Source organism: Oryx dammah, unplaced genomic scaffold, assembly GCF_014754425.2.
Source record: "Oryx dammah isolate SB20612 unplaced genomic scaffold, SCBI_Odam_1.1 HiC_scaffold_23, whole genome shotgun sequence".
NCBI classification, from domain to species: Eukaryota; Metazoa; Chordata; class Mammalia; order Artiodactyla; family Bovidae; genus Oryx; species Oryx dammah.
In genome coordinates, this window is record NW_024070207.1 from 97,349,602 (window position 1) to 97,374,548 (window position 24,947).

The following is a 24,947-nucleotide window of genomic DNA, read 5'->3' on the forward strand; positions in this document are numbered from 1 at the left end:
ATACCCCAATACAAAATAAAAAGTTAAAAAAAAAACAGTGGATACTTCCATCAACCCCCCAAAGATCCTGGTTTTCTTTTATGGTTTCTGTTTACTTCTTTAACTTTTTGTTTTGTTCATGTACTATTGTCCTGATTTTCTTTAGTTGTCAATGTGTACTTGTAGTTCACTGAAAGTTCTTTAAGAGGATTTTTTCTGAATTCTTTTTCAGACAGCTTATAGACCTCTGCTTCATTAGGGTCAGTTGTTGTAACTTTTAGTTTCTTTTGGTGATGTCATGTTTACCTGTTTGTTTTGTGATTCCTTGCATTGGTGTCTGTGCATTTGTTTAAGCAGTCTCCTCCTCCAGACTTTACAGGTTCACTTCTGTAGAGAAAGACCTTCACCACTCATGATAGCTTTCAGCTGCATGTCAGCTGGTAGCTTCCACAGTCAGTAGGGCTTGCACTTGGAGTCTCATTGGGTGAGGCCATTGCCTATGCTCTGAGGTTGGGGGAAATGCCACTGACTGGGCTCCACTGTTGGTTAGGCCTATTGGCTGGGCTCCAAGTTCAAGCAGAACTACTAGGTGACCATCTCCCTGTTTGGGTGGGGCTACTGGTTTTGCTCAGCAGTGAGATGGGACCACTATCTGAGTTCTGATATCACCTCCAGTTGGGTAAGGTCCCAGACTGTGTTTGTTGGTAGGGTGGTGCCACTGGTTCAATTCCATGATTGAGCAGGACTATGGGTTGGTTCAGCAGTCACGCCTTGTTGTGTGGGATCTCAGACTGCACTCCACAACCCAATGGTATTGCTGGCTGGATTTTATGTTTAAGCAGGGCCCTGGGCAGGACAGAGTGTTTTCACATGGCTTCAGGTTGTGTTTCAGGATTAGGTGGGGCCATAGACACTGCCATGAAGTTGAACAAGGCTGCATGCTGCTGAGCTTCCTTGTTGGGTGGGAGCGAAAGGTACCCTTCTTCATTGGACAAGATTACTATCTGGGCTTCCTGCATGGGCAAGACCACAGGCTGTTTCCAGCAAGTGAGCAGGGCCATAGGCTCGGCTCCTCTGCTTATCAGGGTTGTAGGGCTAGGCTCCATGGCTGAGTTGGGAGTGTAGGCTCTGCTCTGCCTCTCTAGCAGTACCATAGGCTGGGTTCTCCTGTTGCCCAGGGTCCCTGTTCCAGCTCCCTGGTTTTGCGGGGCCAGTGGTTATACTCAGCAATTGGTCAGGACTACTAGCTTGGCTGTCTGACCAGTCGGGGCTGTAAGATGAGTTTATGGCTGCTCTGGTTCCCCAGCCAGGCTTCCTGGAAGGAGAAACTGGAGGGTATGCTCAGCACTTCAGCAGGACTAGGCATTTGCTTGCCTTCATGGGCTGGGTGGTAGAAGAGGCTCCACTGATCATAGATCCAGATCAAGTAGAACTACCACCTGAGCTCTCTAGTCAGAAGGGGCCACCTGCTTAGCTCTGCAAATGGCCAGATCTGCTGGCCACGATCTTTGCTAAGACATGGATATGAGCAGAAATGCCATTTGCCAAGGCCTGAGCATTGTTTGCTTTGAGCCCCACTCCCTTCTCCATCTCTTTCCAATTCCCAGTAGTCAAGCAGCAGATTGCTCCAGTGATCTCCATAAGGCAAGACCTGAGTGGGCCTCCTGGGAAGTGTCCTATATGGTAGGGGAGCTGGATGCCCACCTTTGGCTCTCTTTTCCCAGTATGGAATCCATATTCCTCTCCTCCCTCCAGGGAGGAGCATGATGTGGTCAGGGTGGATCCAGTCCATTCACCCTTCTCATGTGGTCCTGCTCAGTCTCTGTTGTCCAGCAGGGTGCTTCAGCCTAGCATCTTCACAATGGGTATATGCACATTTTCTGTGCATAGTTGCTAGTGAATCTTCTTGTGAGGGGAACTGAAATTGGGAATGATCTATGTGGCCAGGTTGATGACATTACTCTCCTCTATATGTTTGACTTAAGCAGGTTATATATTCCTTAACATAGTGATTACGTCTTAGAATTGTGCCTCTCTGGTGCTTAGCTCCATATTGGGAATTTGACAAGTGAACAGTAAATGTGTGGTAGTTTTGTGATTAAACCCTGTAAGAAAATGAAGCCATTGTGGTATAAATTAGCTTCTCTGTGTGTATTTTCCTAAAGAAACAGAATTGCTGCTCCTCCATGCATACCTGCATTTGCAGTATGTATTTTTCTCCTCCAAAGTTTCTGTTGTCAGTAGCTCATAGTTATTATTGATTCATGCTGTTTACTGGTAGTAATTCTGTGGGCTGCTTTGCCAGAGGGATAATTTGATTAGAGGTACTGCTGTTTGACACCATTCAGGAAAATGTTACACTCTAAAGGGTATTGGATTTGTCAGAGTGACACTGAAGAGAAACCAGGGATAGACAGGGATAACACTCTAGCCTTGTTATTAAAATTGAGCCTTTTGGCATTTTTGTCCACCTTTTTTTTTGTTGATATCCCTGCTTTCCTATGAAAGAGGCATGTGACCAATTTGATGACTTTTATTTGGCAAGGGCAGAAACTAATGCCAGATAAACAAGGTCTTAGCCAACTGATATGGAGCCCATGTGTTCCAGAATACAGTGTTTCCATCTTCTGAAGTTAGATATCAGCTTTATTTATATAAGGGGGCAAGATTGGAAAGCACTGAAATGAAATGCTCATGTTGACAACATCAGTTTTAATGGAACTTGAATCTGACTGTGTGTGTGCTGTGTTTTGCAGAGGGATTCATCATCCAAGGATCTACCGGAGACCACAGGAAAACATGGGAAGTAAGTCTCTCTTCACTTTTAAATAATTTAGATTCTCTCTACAGTAATTCACTATATACAGGAAATTAGATTTGCAACTCAAAGTTTTTTTTTTCTTTTGTGGACAACTAAATTGTGTTTCTGGTTAGTGTTAGAAAGGTTTTATCAGAAGCAGTGTCGTGCAGAGACAGGTTGCTCACTGGAAAGGGTCTTCCCCCCCGCAACGCCCCCCCACACCTGCTCTTTTCTGAACATCTCTTAGTACAGGGAGAGAAGGCTCAAACTTGATATTATATAAACCTGCCCTAATCTCTGCTTCTTTACAACTCATAGCAAAGTTACCCATATGCTGCTAATGATTTCTAAGGCCTTATTGATAATAACATAAACAAAAATATGATTGTACTATGCAACTAATGATAGTAGGAAAAAAAATCACCTATGAGATTGACTTAAATGGCTTTGGTTGCCTGTAAAGTGTTAAAGACTGGAATTAAGACCCATTAGATGAATTCTTTTTGTCCATTTTTCATTTCTCATAAGGCTGTTATATGGGCAGTTGACAACAAACAAATTTAAGGTTATTTCTTTGTTGACCAGCCACTGCAGTGACTTGATGATAAATTCTAATCAACAAAGGTCATGAAATCTGATGTTATGAAGGACCTCAAAGGAAGAGTTGATGTTGGGTACTATAATGAGAAGAGTACTTGGCAGAGAGTCAGAGTCCTGAATTCAAGTTCTAACTCTATTGTTTTGATTAACTCCTGTCATTGCTCTAAACTTGTTTGTTCATCTCTGTTCAGTTCAGTTCAGTTGCTCAGTCATGTCCAACTCTGTGACCCCATGGACTGCAGCACACCAGGCTTCCCTGTCCATCACCAACTCCCGGAGCTTACTCAAACTCATGCCCATCAAGTTGATGATGCCATCCAACCATCTCATCTTCTGTCGTCCCCTTCTCCTCCCACCTTCAATCTTTCCCAGCATCAGGATCTTTTCCAATGAGTTAGTTCTTCACATCAAGTGGCCAAAGTATTGGCCTTTCAGCTTCAGCATCAGTCCTTCCAATGAATATTCAGAACTGGTTTCCTTTAGGATAGACTGGTTGGATCTCCTCACAGTCCAAGGGACTCTCAAGAGTCTTCTCCAACACCACAGTTCAAAACCATCAATTCTTTGGCACTCATCTTTCTTTACAGTCCAACTCTTACATCCATACATGACTACTGGAAAAACCATAACTTTGACTAGGTGGACCTTGGTTGGCAAAGTAATATCTCTGCTTTGTAGTATGCTGTCTAGGTTGGTCATAGCTTTTCTTCCAAGGAGGAAGCATCTTCTCATTTTATGGCTGCAATCACCATCTGCAGTGATTTTGGAGTCCCCCAAAATAAAATCTGTCACTATTTTTATTGTTTCCCCGTCTATTTGCCATGAAGTGATGGGACCAGATGCCATGATCTTAGTTTTCTGAATGTTGAGTTTTAAGCCAGCTTTTTCACTCTCTTCTTTCACTTTCATCAAGAGGCTCTTTAGTTCTTCTTCGCTTTCTGCCATAAGGGTGGTGTCATCTGCATATCTGAGGTTATTGATATTTCACCCGGCAGTCTTGATTCCAGCTTGTGTTTCATCCAGCCCGGAATTTTGCATGATGTACTCTGCATATAAGTTAAATAAGCAGGGTGACAATATACAGCCTTGATGTACTCCTTTCCCGATTTGGAACCAGTGTTGTTCCATGTCCAGTTCTAACTGTTGCTTCTTGACCTGCATACAGCTTTGGTGGTCTGGTACAGTCAGCAAACACAAGACCAGGAGCTGACTGTATCTCAGATCATGAACTCATTATTGCAAAATTCAGACTTAAATTGAAGAAAGTAGGGAAAACCACTAGATCATTCAGGTATGACCTAAGTCAAATCCCTTATGCTTATACAGTGGAAGTGACAAATAGATTCATGGGATTAGATGGGATAGACAGAGTGCCTGAGGAACTACGGACGGAGGTTTGTGACATTGTACAGGAGACAGTAATCAAGACCATCCTCAAGAAAAAGAAATGCAAAAAGGCAAAATGGTTGTCTGAGGAGGCCTTAGAAATAGCTGAGAAAAGAAGCTAAAAGCAAAGGAGAAAAAGAAAGATATACCCATTTGAATGCAGAGTTCCAAAGAATAGAAAGAAGAGATAAAATGCATTCATCAGTGATCAATGCAAAGAAATAGAAGAAAACAATAGAATGGGAAAGACTAGGGATCTCTCCAAGAAAATTACAGATACCAAGGGAACATTTCATGCAAAGATGGGCACAATAAAGGACAGAAATGGTATAGACCTAACAGAAGCTGAAGATATTAAGAAGAGGTGGCAGGAATACACAGAAGAATTATACAAAAAAGATCTTAATGACTCATAACCACAATGGTGTGATCACTCACCTAGAGCCAGACATCCTGGAATGTGAAGTCAAGTGGGCCTTAGGAAACAACACTACAAACAAAGCTAGTGGAGGTGATGGAATTGCAGCTGAGCTATTTCAAATCCTAAAAGATGATGCTGTGAAAATGCTACACTCAATATGCCAGCAAATTTGGAAAACGTAGCATAGGCCACAGGACTGGAAAAGGTCAGTTTCATTCCAATCCCAATGAAGGGCAATGCCAAACAATGTTTAAACTACCACGCCATTGCACTCATCTCACACACTAGCAAAGTAATGCTCAAAATGCTCCAACCCATGCTTCAACAGTATGTGAACCATGAACTTCCAGACATGCAAGCTGGATTTAAAAAAGGCAGAAGAACCAGAGATCAAATTGCCAGCATCTGCTGCATCATTGAAATAGCAAGAGAGTTCCAGAAAAACATCTACTTCGGCTTTATTGACTACGCCAAAGCCTTTGACTGTTCATCTCTGTGGTGGGATTAATAACATAGCACACTGTTAACCTCAGAAGGCTGTGGCTGGCATAATGTGAGAATATATATGAAAGCATGTTGAAAACCCTAATGTATAATGGAAGAATGCAGAGGTCTCTGCTCATTGCTGTCCTTGTTGAAGATGTAGATCTTCATTGGTTCTGTCATTCAGTAGTTAAAATGAAGTTATTTGATCAGATGCCTCTGTAGGCAGGAAGCCTGGGACTAGGGTGTGTTAGAGATAGAGTGGTTCCTTCTGTTTGTGTTCTACGCATCTTTCTTACCCCACACCAGTCTGGGCCCTGGTAGGCAGCCCCAAGGATTATAGATGGAAAATATCTTCCTGAACCTTGATAAGTCAGCTTTTGTGTGTTTTCTCCAGCACTCCCTCAGGGATTCTGGTTCTGTCCCCACCTTCACAAAAGATACCTATCTCTGATAGTTTTGAAAAATTTTAAAACCTGAATACATTTTTTTTAAATGATCAAAGTTCTAGAACTAATCTATGCCAGGTCCTAACTCCAGCATCAACTATCAACAGAATCTTCCAGAGTAACTGGAATCATGGTTTGATTTTCACTTTCTTTCAAGCTTCAAGTGGATTTGGAGAATGCTGTGATTCTTGGTTTTCATCATGGCCCTGTAGTGAAGAGAGCTGCACTGACACAGGGCAACATACTCCTCCTTGTTTCCCTTCTTCCTTTTTAGAATAGTCATCAAATCATTATCAGTAAATGCTTGCTTTAAAAGATGCCTCAGCAAGTGTCTGTTTAAATAGTCAGGCAGTTAATGGAGTTCTTGCTAAAGGATAGGGCTTGTTAGTGTAATCTGCAAAGATGGACAGGTTTCCAACCCAGAGATGAGATAAGAGAAGCACTTCCAAAAACGCTACTTTTACAAACACATGGCGGCTTGTAATAGTAGCATTTTGACTATTTGTGTGAGCACTTTGAAAACATCCTTAACATCCTGAATCGTAAAGAATCTATCCTTGACACTCTAAACTTTAGTTTGTCTGATTATACTTGTTAATTGCTGACTCTTTTAGTGAGGGGAAAAAAAAGATGCTACTGTGTGCTCTTTTTTTTTTTTTTTTTTTCTGGCCATGTACAATGAAGTTTTTACTGGCTTTAGCAAAGGTTCTCACAAACATAGCTCAATGTGTCATACAAAGCAACAGCAGAGGAAAATACCAAAAAGACATGTCATTAGCCTCATTAATTAAGGAGCCATGAAAACAAAGAACACAGCTGGGAAACCATACAGTATAGATGAAAAATTAAATTGAGGTCAACTTCTTTTAGTATTCTTTGATGTTGGATGAAGAAATTATTTATAGATGTGTTAGAAGAATCCTTCTTTTGCTTATATGATATGGAAAAATTCATAGTCCTACAAATGGTGGAGGGGATGAGAACAGACTTGTGTGAATCATTTCTCAGTAGACCATCAGCAGTGTCCATTGTATGTGGCATTGAAATTCCATTTACCATATAGAGATTTGGTATTTCAGTAGGGTTTAGTTTTTATGATTCTTACAAATATATAATTATTTTGGTATTAACAAGTATCTGTAGAGTTCATAACTCATAGATATTTCTCCATTATTTTACTTGAGTTGTGAGAGAACCCTGTAGTATAAATATGGATTATTATCTTCATTTTATGTAGTATAAAACATAGAGTCATGAGAGAAAGTCTTATCTAAAGTCTGCAGTTTATGAATGAAGAGTCAGAAGGCAAACATAGGTCTCCTTATGTCATAGGCAGTTTTCATTTTCTTCCAATATACTGTATTCTGAGCACCCTAGTCATCAGCTGTGTATAAAGTTGATTAAAAACTTAGGAACTATCTTATGGTGTGAAAGAAAATATTTTCTTAAGACTATGTTCTCACAGTATGGTGTGGGGGTGGGAGGAGAGGAAAGGAGAAATGGCTGGGAGAAATGAAGTTATTTGAAGTTCATCCTCATTTATGGTAACAGCTAAAGGAAGTTCATCCTCATGGTAACAGCTAAAACATCTGTATCACATAGTGGAGTGCCTCAAATATCAAAATCCTCTGAGCAGCAGTGGTCCCTGGCTATGGTAACTCAAAGGCAGCAGCACTGATTGACAGTCACCAAGTTAAAGTAACAAGAAATTCAACTCAGAAGCTTGCTGTAGACCACACACAGTGGGCGGTCCCCAAAGTAAGGGGCCTAAGACACCAGTTCCATGGTGAAAGTCACCCTGCTTGATCGATAGGTTTTATCTCTGTGGTTTTTCATAACACAGAGAATACAATACACTGTGGAACACCAGAACAGTATGTAGTCAACAAGGAAAGATGCTGTTACAAAAAAAAGAACAGCATGTATAAAATAAATTATGTGTAAGATTTTAGTAGAGAATGAACATTTTCACAAAGAAAATATGAGAATTTTACAAAGGTGCACGTTTAGGCTTACCAGATATTATGTACCAGAAGTATCTGTAGTCATCTTCAGATAGACATTAAAACTTTATCCTACCTTTTCATCCTCTTCCCCCACCCCCCAGCCACTGAATAACTGGTACATTCATGATAAAATGACAAAGGTCTCAGTTCTCCACAAAGCAATTTTTTGGGAGTTTTCTTGCTAAAAAATTTGAGGGTTGTTTTTGTTACAGAGCTTGACTAGAATTTGATTTTTAGTCATACCTATTTTCCATCAGATGTTTTTCTATGTCAGAACACAATTCTCTTACTGCATATTTTAAGTACTATAGCAGCAATTAATGGTATTTATTACTTTTAATAGGCAGTTATGATGGCTAATTTCACGTCTTTACCTTAATAACAAAGCTTGTGAAAGAAATTCATCTTGGCTTCTCAATAATAGCAAACTACAAGATGTTCCTACTTCTCTTTTATAAAATAAGAATAATATTTACCCATGAATCTTCAAACAGCTTTATTTTGCTTTGTTGTACAGAAAACAATATCAGGAATTGCTGAATGATAACAGACATACAGGTTATATTTTTGGAGAATAATTAACATAAAATTATTGATTCCAACTCAAGCTGGAATCAAGATTGTTGGGAGAAATACCAGTAACTTCAGATATGCAGATGACACCACCCTTTTGGCAGAAAGCAAAGAAGAACTAAAGAGCCTCTTAATGAAAGTGAAAGAAGAGAGTGAAAAAGTTGGCTTAAAACTCAACATTCAGAAAACTAAGATCATGGCATCCAGTCCTAACACTTCATGGAAAATAGTTGGGGAAACAATGGAAACAGTGACAGACTTTATTTTGGGGGGCTCCAAAATCACTGCAGATGGTGACTGCAGCTGTGAAATGAAAAACCGCTTCCTCCTTGGAAGAAAAGCTATGACTAACCTAGACAGCATACTACACAGCAGAGATATTACTTTGCCAACCAAGGTCCACCTAGTCAAAGCTATGGTTTTTCCAGTAGTCATGTATGGATGTGAGAATTGGACTATAAAGAAAGATGAGTGCTAAAGAATTGATGGTTTTTGAAGTGTGGTGTTGGAGAAGACTCTTGAGAGTCCCTTGGACTGCAAGAAGATCCAACCAGTCCATCCTAAAGGAAATCAGTCCTGAATATTCATTGGAAGGACTGATGCTGAAGCTGAAAGGCCAATACCTTGGCCACCTGATGCGAAGAACTGACTCATTGGAAAAGACCCTGATGCTGGGAAAGATTGAAGGTGGGAGGAGAAGGGAATGGCAGAGAATGAGATAGTTAGATGGTATCACCGACTCGATGGACATGAGTTTGAGTAAGCTCTGGGAGCTGGTGATGGACAGGGAGGCCTGGCGTGCTGCAGTCCATGGGGTTGCAAAGAGTCAGACATGACTGAGTGAGTGAACTGAACTAACATAAAAATATAAAGATGCCTCAGCATGTTTTCTGTTTCTCCTCTTTTGGTATTTAGTCTTTGGAGATAGATAGGTTTTACCTAGCTTAGAAGGAAACCCTAGGCCTATAAATTCTTAATCCACAAAGTCAGTTTCCATCTTCATTTTCCATACTTAATAGTAACATGCCTTTGATGTCCTAGGATCCATGAACATATGGTTGTGCTGTAGAGAAACAGTGATGGTGCTACCAGTTACAGTCTTTTGTTTATTATTATTAAATCATGGAGTTCTCAAGGCAAGAATATGGAAGTGGTTTGCCATTCCCTTCTCCAGTGGACCACGTTTTGTCAGAACTCTCCAGCATGACTCATCTGTCTTGGGTGGCCCTGCATGGTATGGCTCATAGTTTCACTGAGTTAGAGAAGGCTGTGGTCCATGTGATCAGTTTGATTAGTTTTCTGTGATTGTGGTTTTCAGTCTGTCTGCCCTTTGATGAATAAGGATAAGAGGCTTATGGGAGCTTCCTGATGGGAGAGACTGACCCTGGCAGAAGAATTGATGCTTTTGAACTGTGATGTTGGAGAAGACTCTTGAGAGTCGCTTGGACTGCAAGGAGATCAAACCAGTCCATCCTAAAGGAAGTCAGCCTTGAATATTCATTGGAAGGACTGATGCTGCAACGCCAATGATGCAAAAATAACTATTGGAAAAGACCCTGATGCTGGGAAAGATTGAAGGCAGGAATAGAAGGAGACGACAGAGGATGAGATGGTTGGATGTAATCACTGACTCAATGGACATGAGTTTGAGCAAGCTCCAGGAGTTGGTGATGGACAGGGAAGCCTGGTGTGCTGCAGTCCATGGGGGTCACAAAGAGTCAGACATGACTGAGTGACTGAACCGAACTGAACTGATTAAACCATAGCAGCATCATTCCCTTGGCTCCTTTACTTAAAAGAACCCAAACATATCCCCTCCACTTAACAAGACTTAATGGAAGGAAAGATGGTTCATAGCTACTAGAGTAAATTTCTAAGTTCTTTGAGTCACTGATGAATTAGTGCTCAGTTGAGGTCAATCCTGAGCTTTAATTCAAGCCATACAGCTCCATATTTTCAAACAGGGAATGTGTGTTCAAACTGACAAGGCTTGTAAAGTGACTGTTTAATAATGTACTGCCTAATTTTATTTGACAGCTCCCAGGTTTATAGTTCAAGTGAAGGCACACATTCAAAGACAATTGTTTCATTTTCTGGCCTATATTAAATCTCAGAGTCTTGCTATTATGGTAGCATATTCATGCCTGTGCAGTTCACATGATGTCACCAATTTATTATAAATCCTTATCTAGCTTCATAATTTTGTAACAGTAAAACAAATCTACTTGGAGCTGGCAACAGCCATTATTTTTTTCCTGGAAAGATCTTCCCATTAGAAAACAAAAAATGAGCTTACTATGTGAGGTTCAGGCTGCCTTAAAAAAAAAAAAAAACCTCATTATAGTGCTTGATGCTTTTTGTCTTTGATACAATCCTCTCTGCCTTTTACCTATTGAAGAAGAGAATAATTTTGGTACATAAGTTTAGAATGGCTTCTTAACCCAGCACTGTTGACATTTTAAAAATTTGAGGCAAAATACACAATATAGGCAAAACAATTCACATAACATAGAATTGACTCTTTTTTAAAAAAAATTTTTTTTTAGTTATTTAGTTTTGGCTGTCCTAAGTGTTTGCTGCTGTGTGGGCTTTCCTCTAGTTGTATTGAGCAGGAGCTACTCTCTAGTTGTGGTGAGCAGGCTGCTTGTTGTGGAGCTTCTCTTGTGGAGTATGGGCTCTAGGATGCACGGGCTTCAGTAGTTGCAACTCCTGGGCTCTAGAACACTGGCTCGGTAGTTATTGTGGCACACAGGCTTAGTTGCTCTATGGCATGTGGGATCTTCCTTAATCAGGGATTGAACCCATGTCTCCCACATTGGCATGTGGATTCTTTACCACTGAGCCACCAGGGAAGCCCAGAATTGACCATTTTAAACTGTACAATTTAGTGGTATTTAGTACATGCACAATATTGTGTAACTCTAGTACCAAAACATTTCCATCACCTCCAAGGAAGACCTTCTCTACCCATTAAACAGTCAGTCTCTATTTTGCACTCTCCCAGGCCCTGGAAACCTGTTAGCTGATTTCTAGCTCTATGGATTTATCTATCATGGATATTTCATATAAATGGAATAATATAATATGTGCCCTTTGGTGTCTGGCTTTTTTCACTTGGCATAATGTTTTTTTAGATTTATCCATGTTGTATTAGTACCTTATTATTTTTTTAATGGCTGAATAATATGCCATTGTATGAATGTATTACAATTTGATGAGTCATTCATCAGTTGGTGGACATTTGTGTTGTTTCCACCCTTTGGTTAATTGGAAATAGTGCTCCTGTGAATCTTGATGTACAAGTTTTTGTTTGAGTATCTGCTCTCAATTCTTTGGGCCAGATTTGTAGGAGTAACTATCAACATTTGGGACCAGATACATCTTTGTTGTGGAGGCTGACCTGTGCATTGTAAGATGTTCAGCAGCATCCTTGGCTTCTCCCCACTAGTTGCACCTACTCCTCCAAGTTACGAGAATCAAAAATGTATCCAGGGACTACCCAGATGGTCCAGGGTTGAGAAACCACCTTGCAATGCAAATTTCAATCCCTAGCTGGGGAACAAAGACCCCCACATGCCACGGAGCAACTAGGCAACAGAAGATCTCACATGACACAAGGAAGTGCCTGTGTGCTGCAACTGATAGCACAGACAAATAAATACTTAAAAAAATTTTTTTAAATATATCCAGACATCGCCAAATGTTCCTTGGGGTGCAACATCACCCAAGATAGAAAGCCATTGATTTAGAATGAAGGATAGTCATAGTGAAAGTCACTTAGTTGTGTCCGACTCTTTGTGACCCCCTGGACTATACAGTCCATGGAATTCTCTAGGCCAGAATACTGGAGTGGGTAGCCTTTCCCTTCTCCAGAGGATCTTCCCAACCCAGGGATCGAACCCAGGTCTCCTGCTTTGCAGGTGGATTCTTTACCAGCAGGGAAGCCCCAGAATAAAGGATAGGAAATCTTTAGCGATAAGCCAAATAATACCATTGTGATTTTCAGAGAAGTAGCTTGAGTCTCAAGGAGAGCGTTAGAGTTGGTACTCTGTGTCTTCAGTTATCCTCAGGTTCCACAAACATGGATTCAATCCACTAAGGATCAAAAATACTGGGAAAAAGTAAAAATTTAAGAAAGTTCAAGAAAGCAAAACCTGAGTTTGCTACATGTCCTCAACTGTTCACATAGAATTTATGTTGTGTTTCCAACTATTTATGTATAATTTACATTGTACTGGGCCTCCCTGGTGGCTCGGATGGTAAAGAATCTGCCTGCAATGTAGGCGACATGGGTTTGATCCCTGGGTCAGGAAGATCTCCTGGAGAAGGTCATGGCAACCCACTCCAGTATTCTTGCTTGGAGAAACCCATGGACAGAGGAGCCTGGAGGGCTGCAGTCCTTGAAGTTGCAAAGAACTGGACACAACTGAAGCGACTGAGCATGCATGCCATTTCACATAAGGGACTTGAGCACCTGCAGAATTTGGTATCCATAGGGGGGCCTGGAATCAATCCTCCACAGCTGCTGAGGGACAAATGTATATGGTTGTCAACAGAAATGATCAGTAAACCAACCTATGATAGGAATAGAAAGGAATTTTGTTTGAGCCAAACTAAGGATTAAGGAAGCCAAACAAAGGAAGCTGAAGTGCCAGTATTTTGGTTACCTGGTGCGACCAGCCTACTCATTGGAAAAGTCCCTGATGCTGGGAAAGATAGAGGGCAGGAGGAGAAGGGGATGACAGAGGATGAAATGGTTGGATGGCATCACTGATGCAATGTACATGAACTTGGGCAAACTTTGGGAGATGCTGAGGGATGGGGAGGCCTGATGTGCTGCAGTCCACAGGGTTGCAAAGAGTTGGACATGACTGGGCAACTGAACAACAAGGACTGTAACTCAGGAGACACTGTCTCAGATTACTCTGGGGAACTTACGTGGGAGAAGTTATGCTGGAGTTTTCAGCACAGTTTTTTTTTTTTCCATTCAATCAAAATTTATTGAGTAGCAACTGTGTGCCCCAACACTGGGAATACAGTACTGAACAAGATGGGCACAACATCTGCCCTCATGAGCTTACAGTCTAGCAGCCCACCAGCTAATTAACGTCTGTAATTGTTATATTACTGTCACAGTAAGTGCTCTGAAATGGGCCTGGTGCTAAGAGAAGATTTAACAGAAAGTCTTGGCCTACATGGAGAAACCAGAAAAGTTCTCTGTGAAGAAGAAACATTTAAGATTAGCACAGTGGGAAATGGAAAAGTGTTGCAAGCAGAGAGAACAGCCTGTGTCCCGGCTCTGAAGCAGGAAGATATTTAATAAACAGAAAGGCAGCCAGTGTGACTGGGACACAGGGAACGAAGAGGGGGTGATGCGAGGTAGAGGCTGATTTATGAAAGGTCTTTAGATTTAGGACTTTCTTCCAAAAGCAGCTGGAAGCCACTGAAGAATTTGCAGAAGGAAAGTTAGATACTGAGGTTTGTTTTTAGCAGCTCACTCTGCTGTGTGTGGGGGTGGTTGTTGTTTAGTCGCTCAGTCGTGCCCAACTCTTTTGCGACCCCATGGACTGTAGTCCGCCAGGCTCCTCTATCCATGGAATTCTCCAGGCAAGAATACTGGAGTGGGTTGCCATTTCCTTCTCCACAGCACAGTTTTGTATCTTGTCAGAACAAAAAATACCATTTTTGTTTTTTGTCCTGACAAGAAGTTAGGGATCCATTCCTTCAAGATTTTGAAACAACAATAACAAATCAGCATGTACACAGGAGTCAGTATAGCCTTGGTACCTTGGAAGGGTGTCTCATCATTGAAGGAGCACCACCATCGGCAGCCCAGGAAGGGAGGCATTTAATGTTTATTTTTAACATAGACGTTTTTTACTTTTGGTGAATGCACACTTTTCTTTCAGGATCAAAGCAGATGTAGGGTGTTTGTTTGATAGGCCACAAACAGGCTGTTTTAGTTAGCATAAACTTTGAGTTTAATTATATATAAGCCAGAATGACTCCCCTATACCTTAGTATGTGAAATTTGCTTCCGTTATGGTTTTAGAAACCAAGATGTAGTGCTTGTCCTAGAATCAAGCAGCTGAGTCCTTGGATAAGTCATTTAGCCTGGATTTCCCTTTTCTTGTCAGCAAAATGAAGGGATTGAGATGGATCTGTGGTTTCAGTGTGCTCAGTGAAGCCCCAGGTTTCCTACAGGGGTCCCTGAGGAACCACTAGGAGAGAAGGGAAGGAAGAGGGAATACTGGTGAGTGTTCCTCTCCCCTTCAGACAGAACAAGAGGAAGTTTACAACATTGATTTCACCAGCGAAAAGTCCCTTCTGAAATCTATGTGCTAATTAATAAAAGTACTACTTTGTCAGTGAGAGTCCATTTCTGAAATCCATTCTGCTCTGCTGTTGTGCATAACAGAAAGATAGCTGACCACTAGCTTTGCATGTTCTCTGAACAACCATCTCTGATATGAAACTTTTTGATTAAATGTAATATGTATTCTATTAGGACAATCATTCACTCCTAGTATCTAGATTACAGTTAACTATCCCACAGATAATGCCATACTATCTATGTTGACAGAGTGTAAAGCATTCACTGTAACATAGTTATATATTTAAAGCTATGTTTCATGTTTGCTGAGTCTCACTACATGCCTCACCCTGCCACCCCTCAGCCCATTTAATGGTGATTGTTATTGCTGTTTCTGTATTCTTCCAAATGGGACAGATCCAGTGTAACCAGAATCAGTGTAAATCATATTCATAAACTAAAAACAAAGTTTTGTGGTTGTAGCAACTATAAACTCTAAGACAAATGATCTTCTTGTTGATGAGAGTTGAGGCACTAGTGATGGGAAATACCTATCTTGGTAATCCCCCTGTTTTCATGATTCTACTGGATTGTGTGCTTAATGTTGTGCAAATTAGATCATTTTCTAAACCCATATTTGTTTGCTTCCTGTGGGTAAGGCACGACTTTTGTTCATAAATATCACGTTAAAGTACCATACATTTAAGCAGTAGTTGTAATTGCTAGTAACTTGATTGCTGTCATCTACCATTTCATGAAGTATTCTTTTTGATAAGGAGTTATTGTAAAACTCCTTCAAAGAAAATTTGGCTTTTTACCTTCCCTTGTGGGAGAATCTATTAGATAATTTCTCTGTATCTAATTATTCCTTACAAAGCGTAAAATCATTATACAAGAGACATCTGAATATATGATGTAAAATTTGGCTTTTAAGTAAACCATATTGAATTAGTAATAGATCCCTCCTCATGGGGAAAGGGATCTGTTGACTTTATAGACATACACTACCTCTTTTGTCTTCAGCCTTATAGAAATCCATTTCTGTCTTTTTCTCCACATTTATTCTTGGAAACCTGCCTGTTATTATCTGGCATTTCATTGCATACCTCTGATAGCACAGAGATGTCTTTTTTTGAAGTCTTAGATAGGGATCATAACCACTACATTGTCCTTAAGAAGCAGGTTCAGGATATTAAAGATACAACAGTTACTTCTCTCAAACCCTGAGATGCCCCACTCTCTCTAGGTCAGTCCTATAACATAAAATTATATTTTAAATGTCTCAGTTCCTGAGTGGGCTTCCACTTCCTAATTCCTGTGAAAATGTATACTACATGCCATTCTAACTAAGTTGTAAGTTTGTGACAACCTGTATGGGCACATGAGCACCACTGTACAACAAATTCTGAATTATAAACCTACCTTCTATGAGAAAAATAGCCTTTTTATTTCCACAGATAGGTTACAGTGGTGAAATACATTTTAGAAATAATCTTTTTCCCACCTCCCTAAGTAATAGGAGGGCTTCCCTTGTGGCTTAGCTGGTAAAGAATCCACCTGCAATGCAGGAGACCTGCGTTTGATCCCTGGGTTGGGAAAATCCCCTGGAGAAGGGAAAGGCTACCCACTCCAGTATTCTGGCCTAGAGAATTCCATGGACTGTATAGTCCATGGGGTTGCAAAGAGTTGGACATGACTGAGCAACTTTTTTTTTCAGTAATAGGAAGATGATCCAAATAGGATCTTTTTTTTAATATTGAAATTTATTTTTAATTGAAGGGTAATTGCTCTACAAAATTGTGTTGGTTGCTGCCAAACATCAACATGAATCAGCCATAGGTATACCTATGTCCCCTGCTTCCTGAACCTCCCTCCCCATCCCATCCCTCTAGGTTGTCACAGAATACTGGTTTGAGCCCCCTGAATCACATAGGAAATTCCCATTGGCTATCTGATTTACCTATGGTAATGTGTATGTTTCCATGCCACTTTCTGCATACATCCTACCCTCTCCCCCCCACCCCGCCCCCGTGTCCATAAGTCTGTTCTCTATGTCTGTCTCCATTAGTTCAGTTCAGTCGCTCAGTCATGTCCGGCTCTTTGTAACCCCATGAACTGTCTCCATCATTGCCCTGCAAATAGGTTCAACAGTATCTTCTTTCTAGATTCCATATATATGCATTAATATATGATATTTGTTTTTCTCTTTCTGACTTACTTCATTGTGTGTAATACGCTGTAGTTTCATCAACCTCATTAGAACTGACTCAAATGCATTCCTTTTTATGACTGAGTAATATTCCATTGTATATATGTACCACAGTTTCTTTATCCATTCATCTGTCAGTGGACATCTAGATTTCTTCCATGTCCTAGCTATTGTAAATAGTGCTGCAACGAACATTGGGGTGCATGTGTCTTTTTCACTTGTGGTTTCCTCAGAGTATGCCTAGTAGTGCGATTGCTGGGTTACATGGTAGTTTTATTCCTAGTTTTTTAAGGAATCTCCATACTGTCTTCCATAGTGGCTATATCAATTTACATTCCCATCAACAGTCAAATAGGATCTTTTTATTTTGCATAATTTTGGTTTTTAGGAAGTGAGATGTCACTTGAAAATTCTAGTGAGACTTAGTTGTTCTAAGGAAAGTTGTGTCCATCCATTTGTGCTAAGAAATGCCTATTTATACCCATTTTAGCAGAAAAAAAACTTGAAGGCATTGTATGTATACACCACTGACTGAATGATGGTATCAAATAAGTTTAGAAGCAAGGAAATATGAGTGTGACATTTTATAAAAATTTTTTTCCAGTATATAAATCTGAGCACAGGATTTGATGGGGAGGGTATCTTGATTTTTGCTTCTTGTTTGTTTTTATTGTTGGTTTGGGAGATGGCGGTTGCTTGGCTGAAAAATATATATTCATAATATATATTTTATATATTCATAATATAATAATATATTCATAATTAATATAATCATAATATATTCATAATCATAATATATTCATATCCCCAAAGAATTTGAATGCAATACACTACTCCCACTTAACAAAAATCTTTCCAAGTATAAAATTTTACGGTTGCAACTGAAAAGACCTAAGAAATCATACATATAAACCTAAGGTTAACAAATTAGGAGACAGACCCAGATAAATTTGGCAACAAATGTGGAATCATGTAGCCAGTTTAGTGCCAGAGCTGGACAGAAATCCGCATACCTGACTACAAATTTAGGATCTTTCCTCTACCATACTCTGCCTGAATTTTCATTTGTCTCAGTACAGGGTTGGTGAAAGCAGTGAACAGATACTGGCTTTCTCAGACTTCAACCAGAGTCTCAAAAGGCAGTTTTCATATGACTAACAACAGAAGGTTCAAATAAATGTATAACTTAGCATCTTACAAGACTCTGATGCTGGGAGGGATTGGGGGCAGGAGGAGAAGGGGACGACAGAGGATGAGATGGCTGGATGGCATCACTGACTTGATGGACGTGAGTCTGAGTGAACTCCGGGAGTTGGTGATGGACAGGGAGGCCTGGCGTGCTGCAATTCATGGGGTCACAAAGAGTTGGACACGACTGAGTGACTGAACTGAACTAGCATCTTACATAGTCTTTTATGAGAAATTCGCAACTAAACAAGATATTAGATTTATTTAAAAAAGAGAAAAATAACCTCTTAGTATGCAGATTCCTTATAGTTTCAGGCTGTGGCACACCAACATTTACACAACACCGACTAGGAACAAACTTTCTATTTGAATAAATACGTGTTGCAGATTGCTGAAAGTCGCTCAGTCGTGTCCGATTCTTTGCGACCCTATGGACTATATAGTCCATAGAATTCTCCAGGCCAGAATACTGGAGTGGGTAGCCAGATTCCCTCCTCCAAGGGCTCTTCCCAACCCAGGGACTGAACCCAGGTCTCCTGCATTGCAGGCAGATTCTTTACCAGCTGAGCCACAAAGCTGAGGCTGATCTTTTTTATTAAAAAAAAAAAAAAACCAAAATGTAAAACACCGTACTGCGTGCGTCAGAACGTGCCAGCCACAGCAGGCATGCGCACTAGAAACAGCGCACTGCGCATGCGTAAAGATGGCGGGACTCGTGTTCTGAGTGCCACCGATCAGCGTGCTTTCTTGCCGCTAGCGTTCCAGCTCCCAGGGACGTGGGGCAGTGGTGCGCCAGTCTGAGCTCCGGCCTAGCCACATTGAGCATCTGATCACAACAGGGGCCAGGTTCGTACTTGTCCCCCGGGAATGGTGTGTTGGAAGCGGTGCCCGACTTGAGTGGGAGAAGGCGGGAGAGCTCGTGCAGTGCGAGGCGAGGGCCAGCCGGGCAGCATGAGTAAGCAGCAGCCTGCCTCGGAGCTACCCAGCTTGCATGTGGACCGGGTGGAGGAGAAGATGGTGTGCGGTGAATCCAAAGACCCCAGCGGCATGGAGGACCTGCGCCCATTAAAAGTAAGCATTAATTTAGAAGATAGTAAGCAACAGGTGTCCATGAAAAAGGGCCCAGGAACGAAGATACCTCGGTGTTATTCGTCCCTGTCTCTTTTAACTCGAAGATTTATGGCTCTTCTCAGATCTAGTCCTAAAGGTGTTCTTGACTTAAATAAAGCTGCAGAAACACTGGGAGTACGAAAACGAAGACTGTATGATGTCACCAGTGTCTTAAGTGGAATCAAGCTGGTTGAAAAAATGTCTAGGAACCGTATTCAATGGATAGGACCTGATCTTAATGAATTGGAAATACGGCCCGAACAGAGGCAGCTGGAGAAGGAAATTTTTGACTTAACAGCAAAAGAAGCAGCTATGGATGAATTAATTAAGGATTGTTTTCAACAGTTGGTTGACTTACTAGAGGACAGAGAAACGCGAAGTCTAGCGTATGTGTCATATCAAGATATTCATAGCCTTGAAACCTTCCGTGAACAGACTATACTTGCAGTTAAAGCTCCAGCTGAAACCAGCTTGGATGTTTTACTTCCCTTAGAAGATTCTATTAGAGTACATATGAAGAGCACCGCAGGACCTATCGATGTTTATGTATGTGAAATGACGGAGAATCTCTCAAGTAATGAAACATCGGATGGTGTAGGAACCTCTTCGTCCGAAAGCACACAGCCAGAACACCCTTACCCTGAGAAAGAAGAAGATCCTCCAGAGCAGAGTGAGGAGTTGCTTGAAGTGAAAACTAATGGCGTGTGAGGATCCAGGTATTGAATCTTTGGGGACATCCGGGTGGGTGAATTACACACCAGATGTGATTCTCAGAGGAATAAATTATCCCTGGTGCTTTCCCATTCTCTCCCTTATAGCAATAAGGCCAGGAGTAACTTCGAGTTTACTACTTAGATTACTCTATTACCGTTTCTGCATTTGAAAACAACTTTTTTTAACATAAATTTATTTATTTTAATTGGAGGTTAATTACTTTATATTATTGTATTGGTTTGGCCATACATGAATCTGCCACAGGTATACACATGTTCCCCATCCTGAACCCCCCTCCCTCCTCCCTCCTGGTACCATCCCTCTGGGTCTTCTCAGTGCACCAGCCCCAAGCATCCAGTGCCATGCATCGAACCTGGACTGGCGATTCATTTCACATATGATATTATACCTGTTTCAGTGCCATTCTCCCAAATCATCCCACCCTCTCCCTCTCCCCAGAGTCCAAAAGACTGTTCTATACATCTGTCTTTTTTGCTGTCTCGCATACAGGGTTATCGTTACCATCTTTCTAAATTCCATATATATGTGTTAGTATACTATATTGGTGTTTTTCTTTCTGGCTTACTTCACTCTGTATAATAGGCTCTAGTTTCTTAAAAAAATAATTATTCCCTGTTTTTTTGCCAGTGAAATAGACATCTTGCCTCCTGAGATTACTGCATCACACAGAGTATCACTGAAACTGTTGGGCAGGCTGGATGGACAGCTCTTTGTGGACTCTGCCCTTTGCTGCATGGATAAGGTGTTTTTATTACAAGAGAAATTGCCTTAATATGGGTTCATGTCTGCAATGGATAGGGATATGCATGCATCTGGACATGATGTCTTTGTGTATAGTTGTATAATGTTTAGATTGCTTATGAAGTATTTCAAAGTGAGACTTTTTACCCTTGTACAACCAAAATAATGTCTATATGGAAAGTAACATGTATTCTCTAATTTCTCTGGTGTTTATAACTGACTAGAACCCTCTGAATGAGGGTTAGAGAAGAGTTTTATCCAAACTTCTGTATGTAGAGGTATCATAAATATGCTGTATACTTAAAGTTTGTGGAATTTATTAATGTATCTCACTATGGTTCCCAGTGCTAAAATTGGACTTCAAGGTCCCTACAGATTGATTGTGTTGGAGCAGACTGGTGGCATGCCCCAGGCTTTGGGGGCAAGTGTAGAAATGCCATCAGATCACAGTTTAATAATTTCTTGCAAGGCATGAATTCAGTCATGGTGTCAATTGAAAACTATTTTAACCTTTAAAAAAATTAAAAAAAATGTTTACCGTGGACCATTGTTAAAGTCTATTGAATTTGTTACGGTATTGTTTCTGTTTGGTGTTTTTGGTTCTGTGGTCTTAGCTCCTCAACCAGGGATTGAACACACACCCCTGCATTGGAAGGCAAAGTCTTAACCACTGGACCACCAAGGGAGTCCCCTATTTTAACCCTTTTTTGCAAGCAGATTCTGTAATATGTTTCTGTATGTAGCCTTGCTCTTCAGTCAAGGGGGTTTACTTATGATGACCTAATGGTACCCTGCCCTCTCTCCAGCTCTAGTCAATCATTTCCAAGTACCTAGTATTTCCACTTCATTGGGAAAAGCATTTACCACTCTGTGCCTCAGTTTACTTAGTAGTTTGCCATTAGACTGAGCTCCTTGAGGGACTTTGTCTTATTGTTAAACCCACTGCCTTGCACCAACATCTGGCATATAAAAAGTGCTCCATAAATGTTTGAACAAATCAGTGAGTGAGTCAGTGAATGGTAAAATTAGACTAATAATACTTGGTTCTTGTATCATTGAAATTCATATCTTAAGTTTCTCTTGCTTTCAAAGAAAGAATTGAAGCAACATGAAATTAAGACCATGTATAAAAAGAGCATAGGAATCAAAAATCAAAATATTGGAAGATAATACTGAGCATTTAGGAATTGCACACCTGTGAGCTCCAGTGGCTTTTGCCAGTCCTGCCCCTCTGCTGAACACCAGCCTCCTCCCTCCTAGTAGTCCCTGCCGACTGCCTCTGCCAGTCTGGGACTGCTCATTGTGCTCCTTGGGCACAGGTGATGAACATGAGAGTTTTAGCAGAAGGTTTGTGTATTGGTCAGATGCTCCTTGGACAGGGCCAGGCTGTGCATTGTAGAGTTGGCAGCTGTCACTTATATGTGATGGCTAAACATGAGAGTGGATGAGGTCACCTAATAAGAGGGAAGGAGATGAGGAGAGGCCAGTTAACATTTATTTTAAGGGAAAAGACAGCAGAAAAAGCCTTTCCTAGGAGGGAAGAATGAGAGGAAGGGGAAAAACAACTGAAGAAGGTGGTGCCCCCAAAATCCAACAAAGGAAGCATGGCCACAAGTGATAGCATCCTTTCTAAACAGCAGTTTCTTACTTGTGAGATATGACAAATACTCTACTTTGCAAAATGTTCTGAGTAAAATGAGATCATGTAAACAAAAGCCCTCTGTAAACTTGTAAATAACCTCAAAGGGCCTCTGTCTCTTTCCTCTTCAGATCCACCAACTTTCACTTCTTGTTGCTGTCAGTGTGTTGATCTAGTTTAGCTTACCCCTAGTCCCTTCTACTTCTCAGCTTTCATGTGTGAAAGCAGCTTTCCAGTCTTATAGCCAGGCTCGTGGATGAGGGATGAGTAAATTAATCCTTGTTAAGTCTAAGGGAGCTAGGGCTCCCTTACAGGTGAAACAGAAGTTCTAATGCATCGCCTTAGTCTTGTTTTGTTTCTAAGTTTATGCGTTTGAGTCACTTCTGCATAAATAATGTCTTACTATCCTTAATATCCAAAATGATTATGTCAGATATTGAATAGCTACCTGAACTATCAAATAACCCAAATATCAGTAGAAAATAATTTAGGATATTTTGTTATAGCTACTCATTCATGCTTCTCTCAATATGTATATCTGTCATGTGTATGATTTTCAATTCTCAATCCTTCTTAAGAGCTTCTTTCTGATCTTTTGTTAAAATTCTCATGATGACAGACTTATCAGCACACATTTGACCAAAATTGAAGTTAATAAAATTAAGCATGTAAGGTATGGTAAAGGATACTTCCTTATGAGTTTCTTATAAGATCAAGTCCTTCTTAAATAAGGACCAGAAATAGTCCATAATTTATATTCTGAAGAATTTCCGAAATTTTTGAGAATAATTTTATTTATTCACTGATTTTTGGCTGTGCCGGGGCTTTGTTGCTTCCCAGGCTTTCCTCTAGTTATGGAGATCAGGGACTACTCTCCAGTTGTGCTGTGTGGGCTTCTCATTGTGGTGGCTTCTCTTGTGGCAGAGCATGGGTTCTAGGGCACACGGACTTTGGTAGTTGTGGTTCCCGGGCTCTAGAGCACTGGCTTGCTAGTTGTGGCATATGGGCTTAGTTGCTTCATAGCATGTGGGATCGTCACAGATCAGGGATCCATGTCTCCTGCACAGGCAGGCAGATTCTTTACCAAGGAGCCACCACGGAAGCCCTCAAAATTTTAAATCTCATGATATCCTCAGAATATTTATGAATCATCAAAGTAGCCACTACGTGACACTAACTAATTGAAAGGATCTATGAGATTCTTATAAGGGATTATTAAAGGTATGGGCTACACTGGTGGCTGGCTCAGTGGTAAAGAACCCACCTGCCAATCCAGGAAACGTGGGTTCAATCCCTGGGTCAGGAAGATCCCCTGGAGGAGGGGAATGGCCACCCAATCTAGTATTCTTACCTGGGAAATCCCATGGACAGAGGAGTCTGGCGGGGCTATGGTCCATAGGGTCACAAAGGGTTGGACATGGCTTAGTGACTGAACAACAATGATGAAGGTATGGTGCAGCAGGGGAAAGATGGCTCCTAAGCCCATTTTTAGTCACACAGGATATACTTGGTCTTATTGTGAACAGTCAAAATACATGCAGGATAACCTTGGTCTCAGGGGAGCCAGAGGACAAGTTTACTGAGAATCTTTGATATTTAATGGTCATATAGCTAAAATTAGGCTGCATGCCATCAGTGCAAACCATCACTATACATTGTTCAACAAACTAGACAGGCTAGTACAGAGTACCTCCAAGGGCTTTAAACAGCATTGTATAAAGCTTGTACGTTTCATCCCAAACTTGACCAAGGGGACCAGACTTCCAGGCATCCCTGGAGTTAAACATACAGACTCACTGCAAGTTAATCCTATCCTTGATCAATTATTATTTCTTTTCTAAGTGTATTTTTTTTATCATTTTGGTAAATAAATCTTTTGTTTTTCTTTTAATGAATTAACTGCTACCAGGACAGTGATAACAAATCATACTCTTGTTTATTGAGCTCCAGTCTTTGCCAGGCTCTGAGCAAAGCACTTTATGTCCAATACCTCATTTATAACTGAGGTTGGTGCTGTTATTCCAGTTTTACAGATGAGGAAGGGAAGCTTAGGGTTTTGGCTTTCCTCACATAGCCATTTGCTTTAATGCCTCTTCCTTACTTTGTAAATGTGTAGCTGATGGGTACCATTTAACAAACTTGGGATACCAATGAGGTCACATTCATTACTCAAAGTAACCACAGCCCCTGAAAATATGAGAATGTCTTTCTTCCTTCCCTTACCAGCCCTGTTCCTGTGGGACATGTAGGAACTCTAGGGTTGCACCTGAAGTCTAGAGGAGTACATCCTGTGAGGAGTGATGAAGATGAAGGAG

At 40.8% G+C, this 24,947-nt stretch overlaps 2 protein-coding genes across 3 annotated transcripts in view; both read left to right on the forward strand.

Annotated features, from left to right (window-relative positions):
* Positions 1-24,947, forward strand: part of PRRG1 (proline rich and Gla domain 1) — a 166,949-nt gene that overhangs the window by 67,511 nt on the left and 74,491 nt on the right. For both annotated transcript variants that reach the window (XM_040266324.1, XM_040266326.1), the window contains exon 2: positions 2,736-2,785. In XM_040266324.1, the coding sequence (XP_040122258.1) occupies positions 2,736-2,785 (50 nt within the window). The remainder of the gene's footprint in view (positions 1-2,735; positions 2,786-24,947) is intronic.
* On the forward strand, positions 18,986-20,395 carry LOC120882345 (transcription factor E2F6-like). The gene has a single exon (XM_040266323.1). The coding sequence runs from the start codon at positions 19,359-19,361 to the stop codon at positions 20,223-20,225; it is 867 nt and encodes a 288-aa protein (XP_040122257.1). The 5' UTR covers positions 18,986-19,358; the 3' UTR covers positions 20,226-20,395.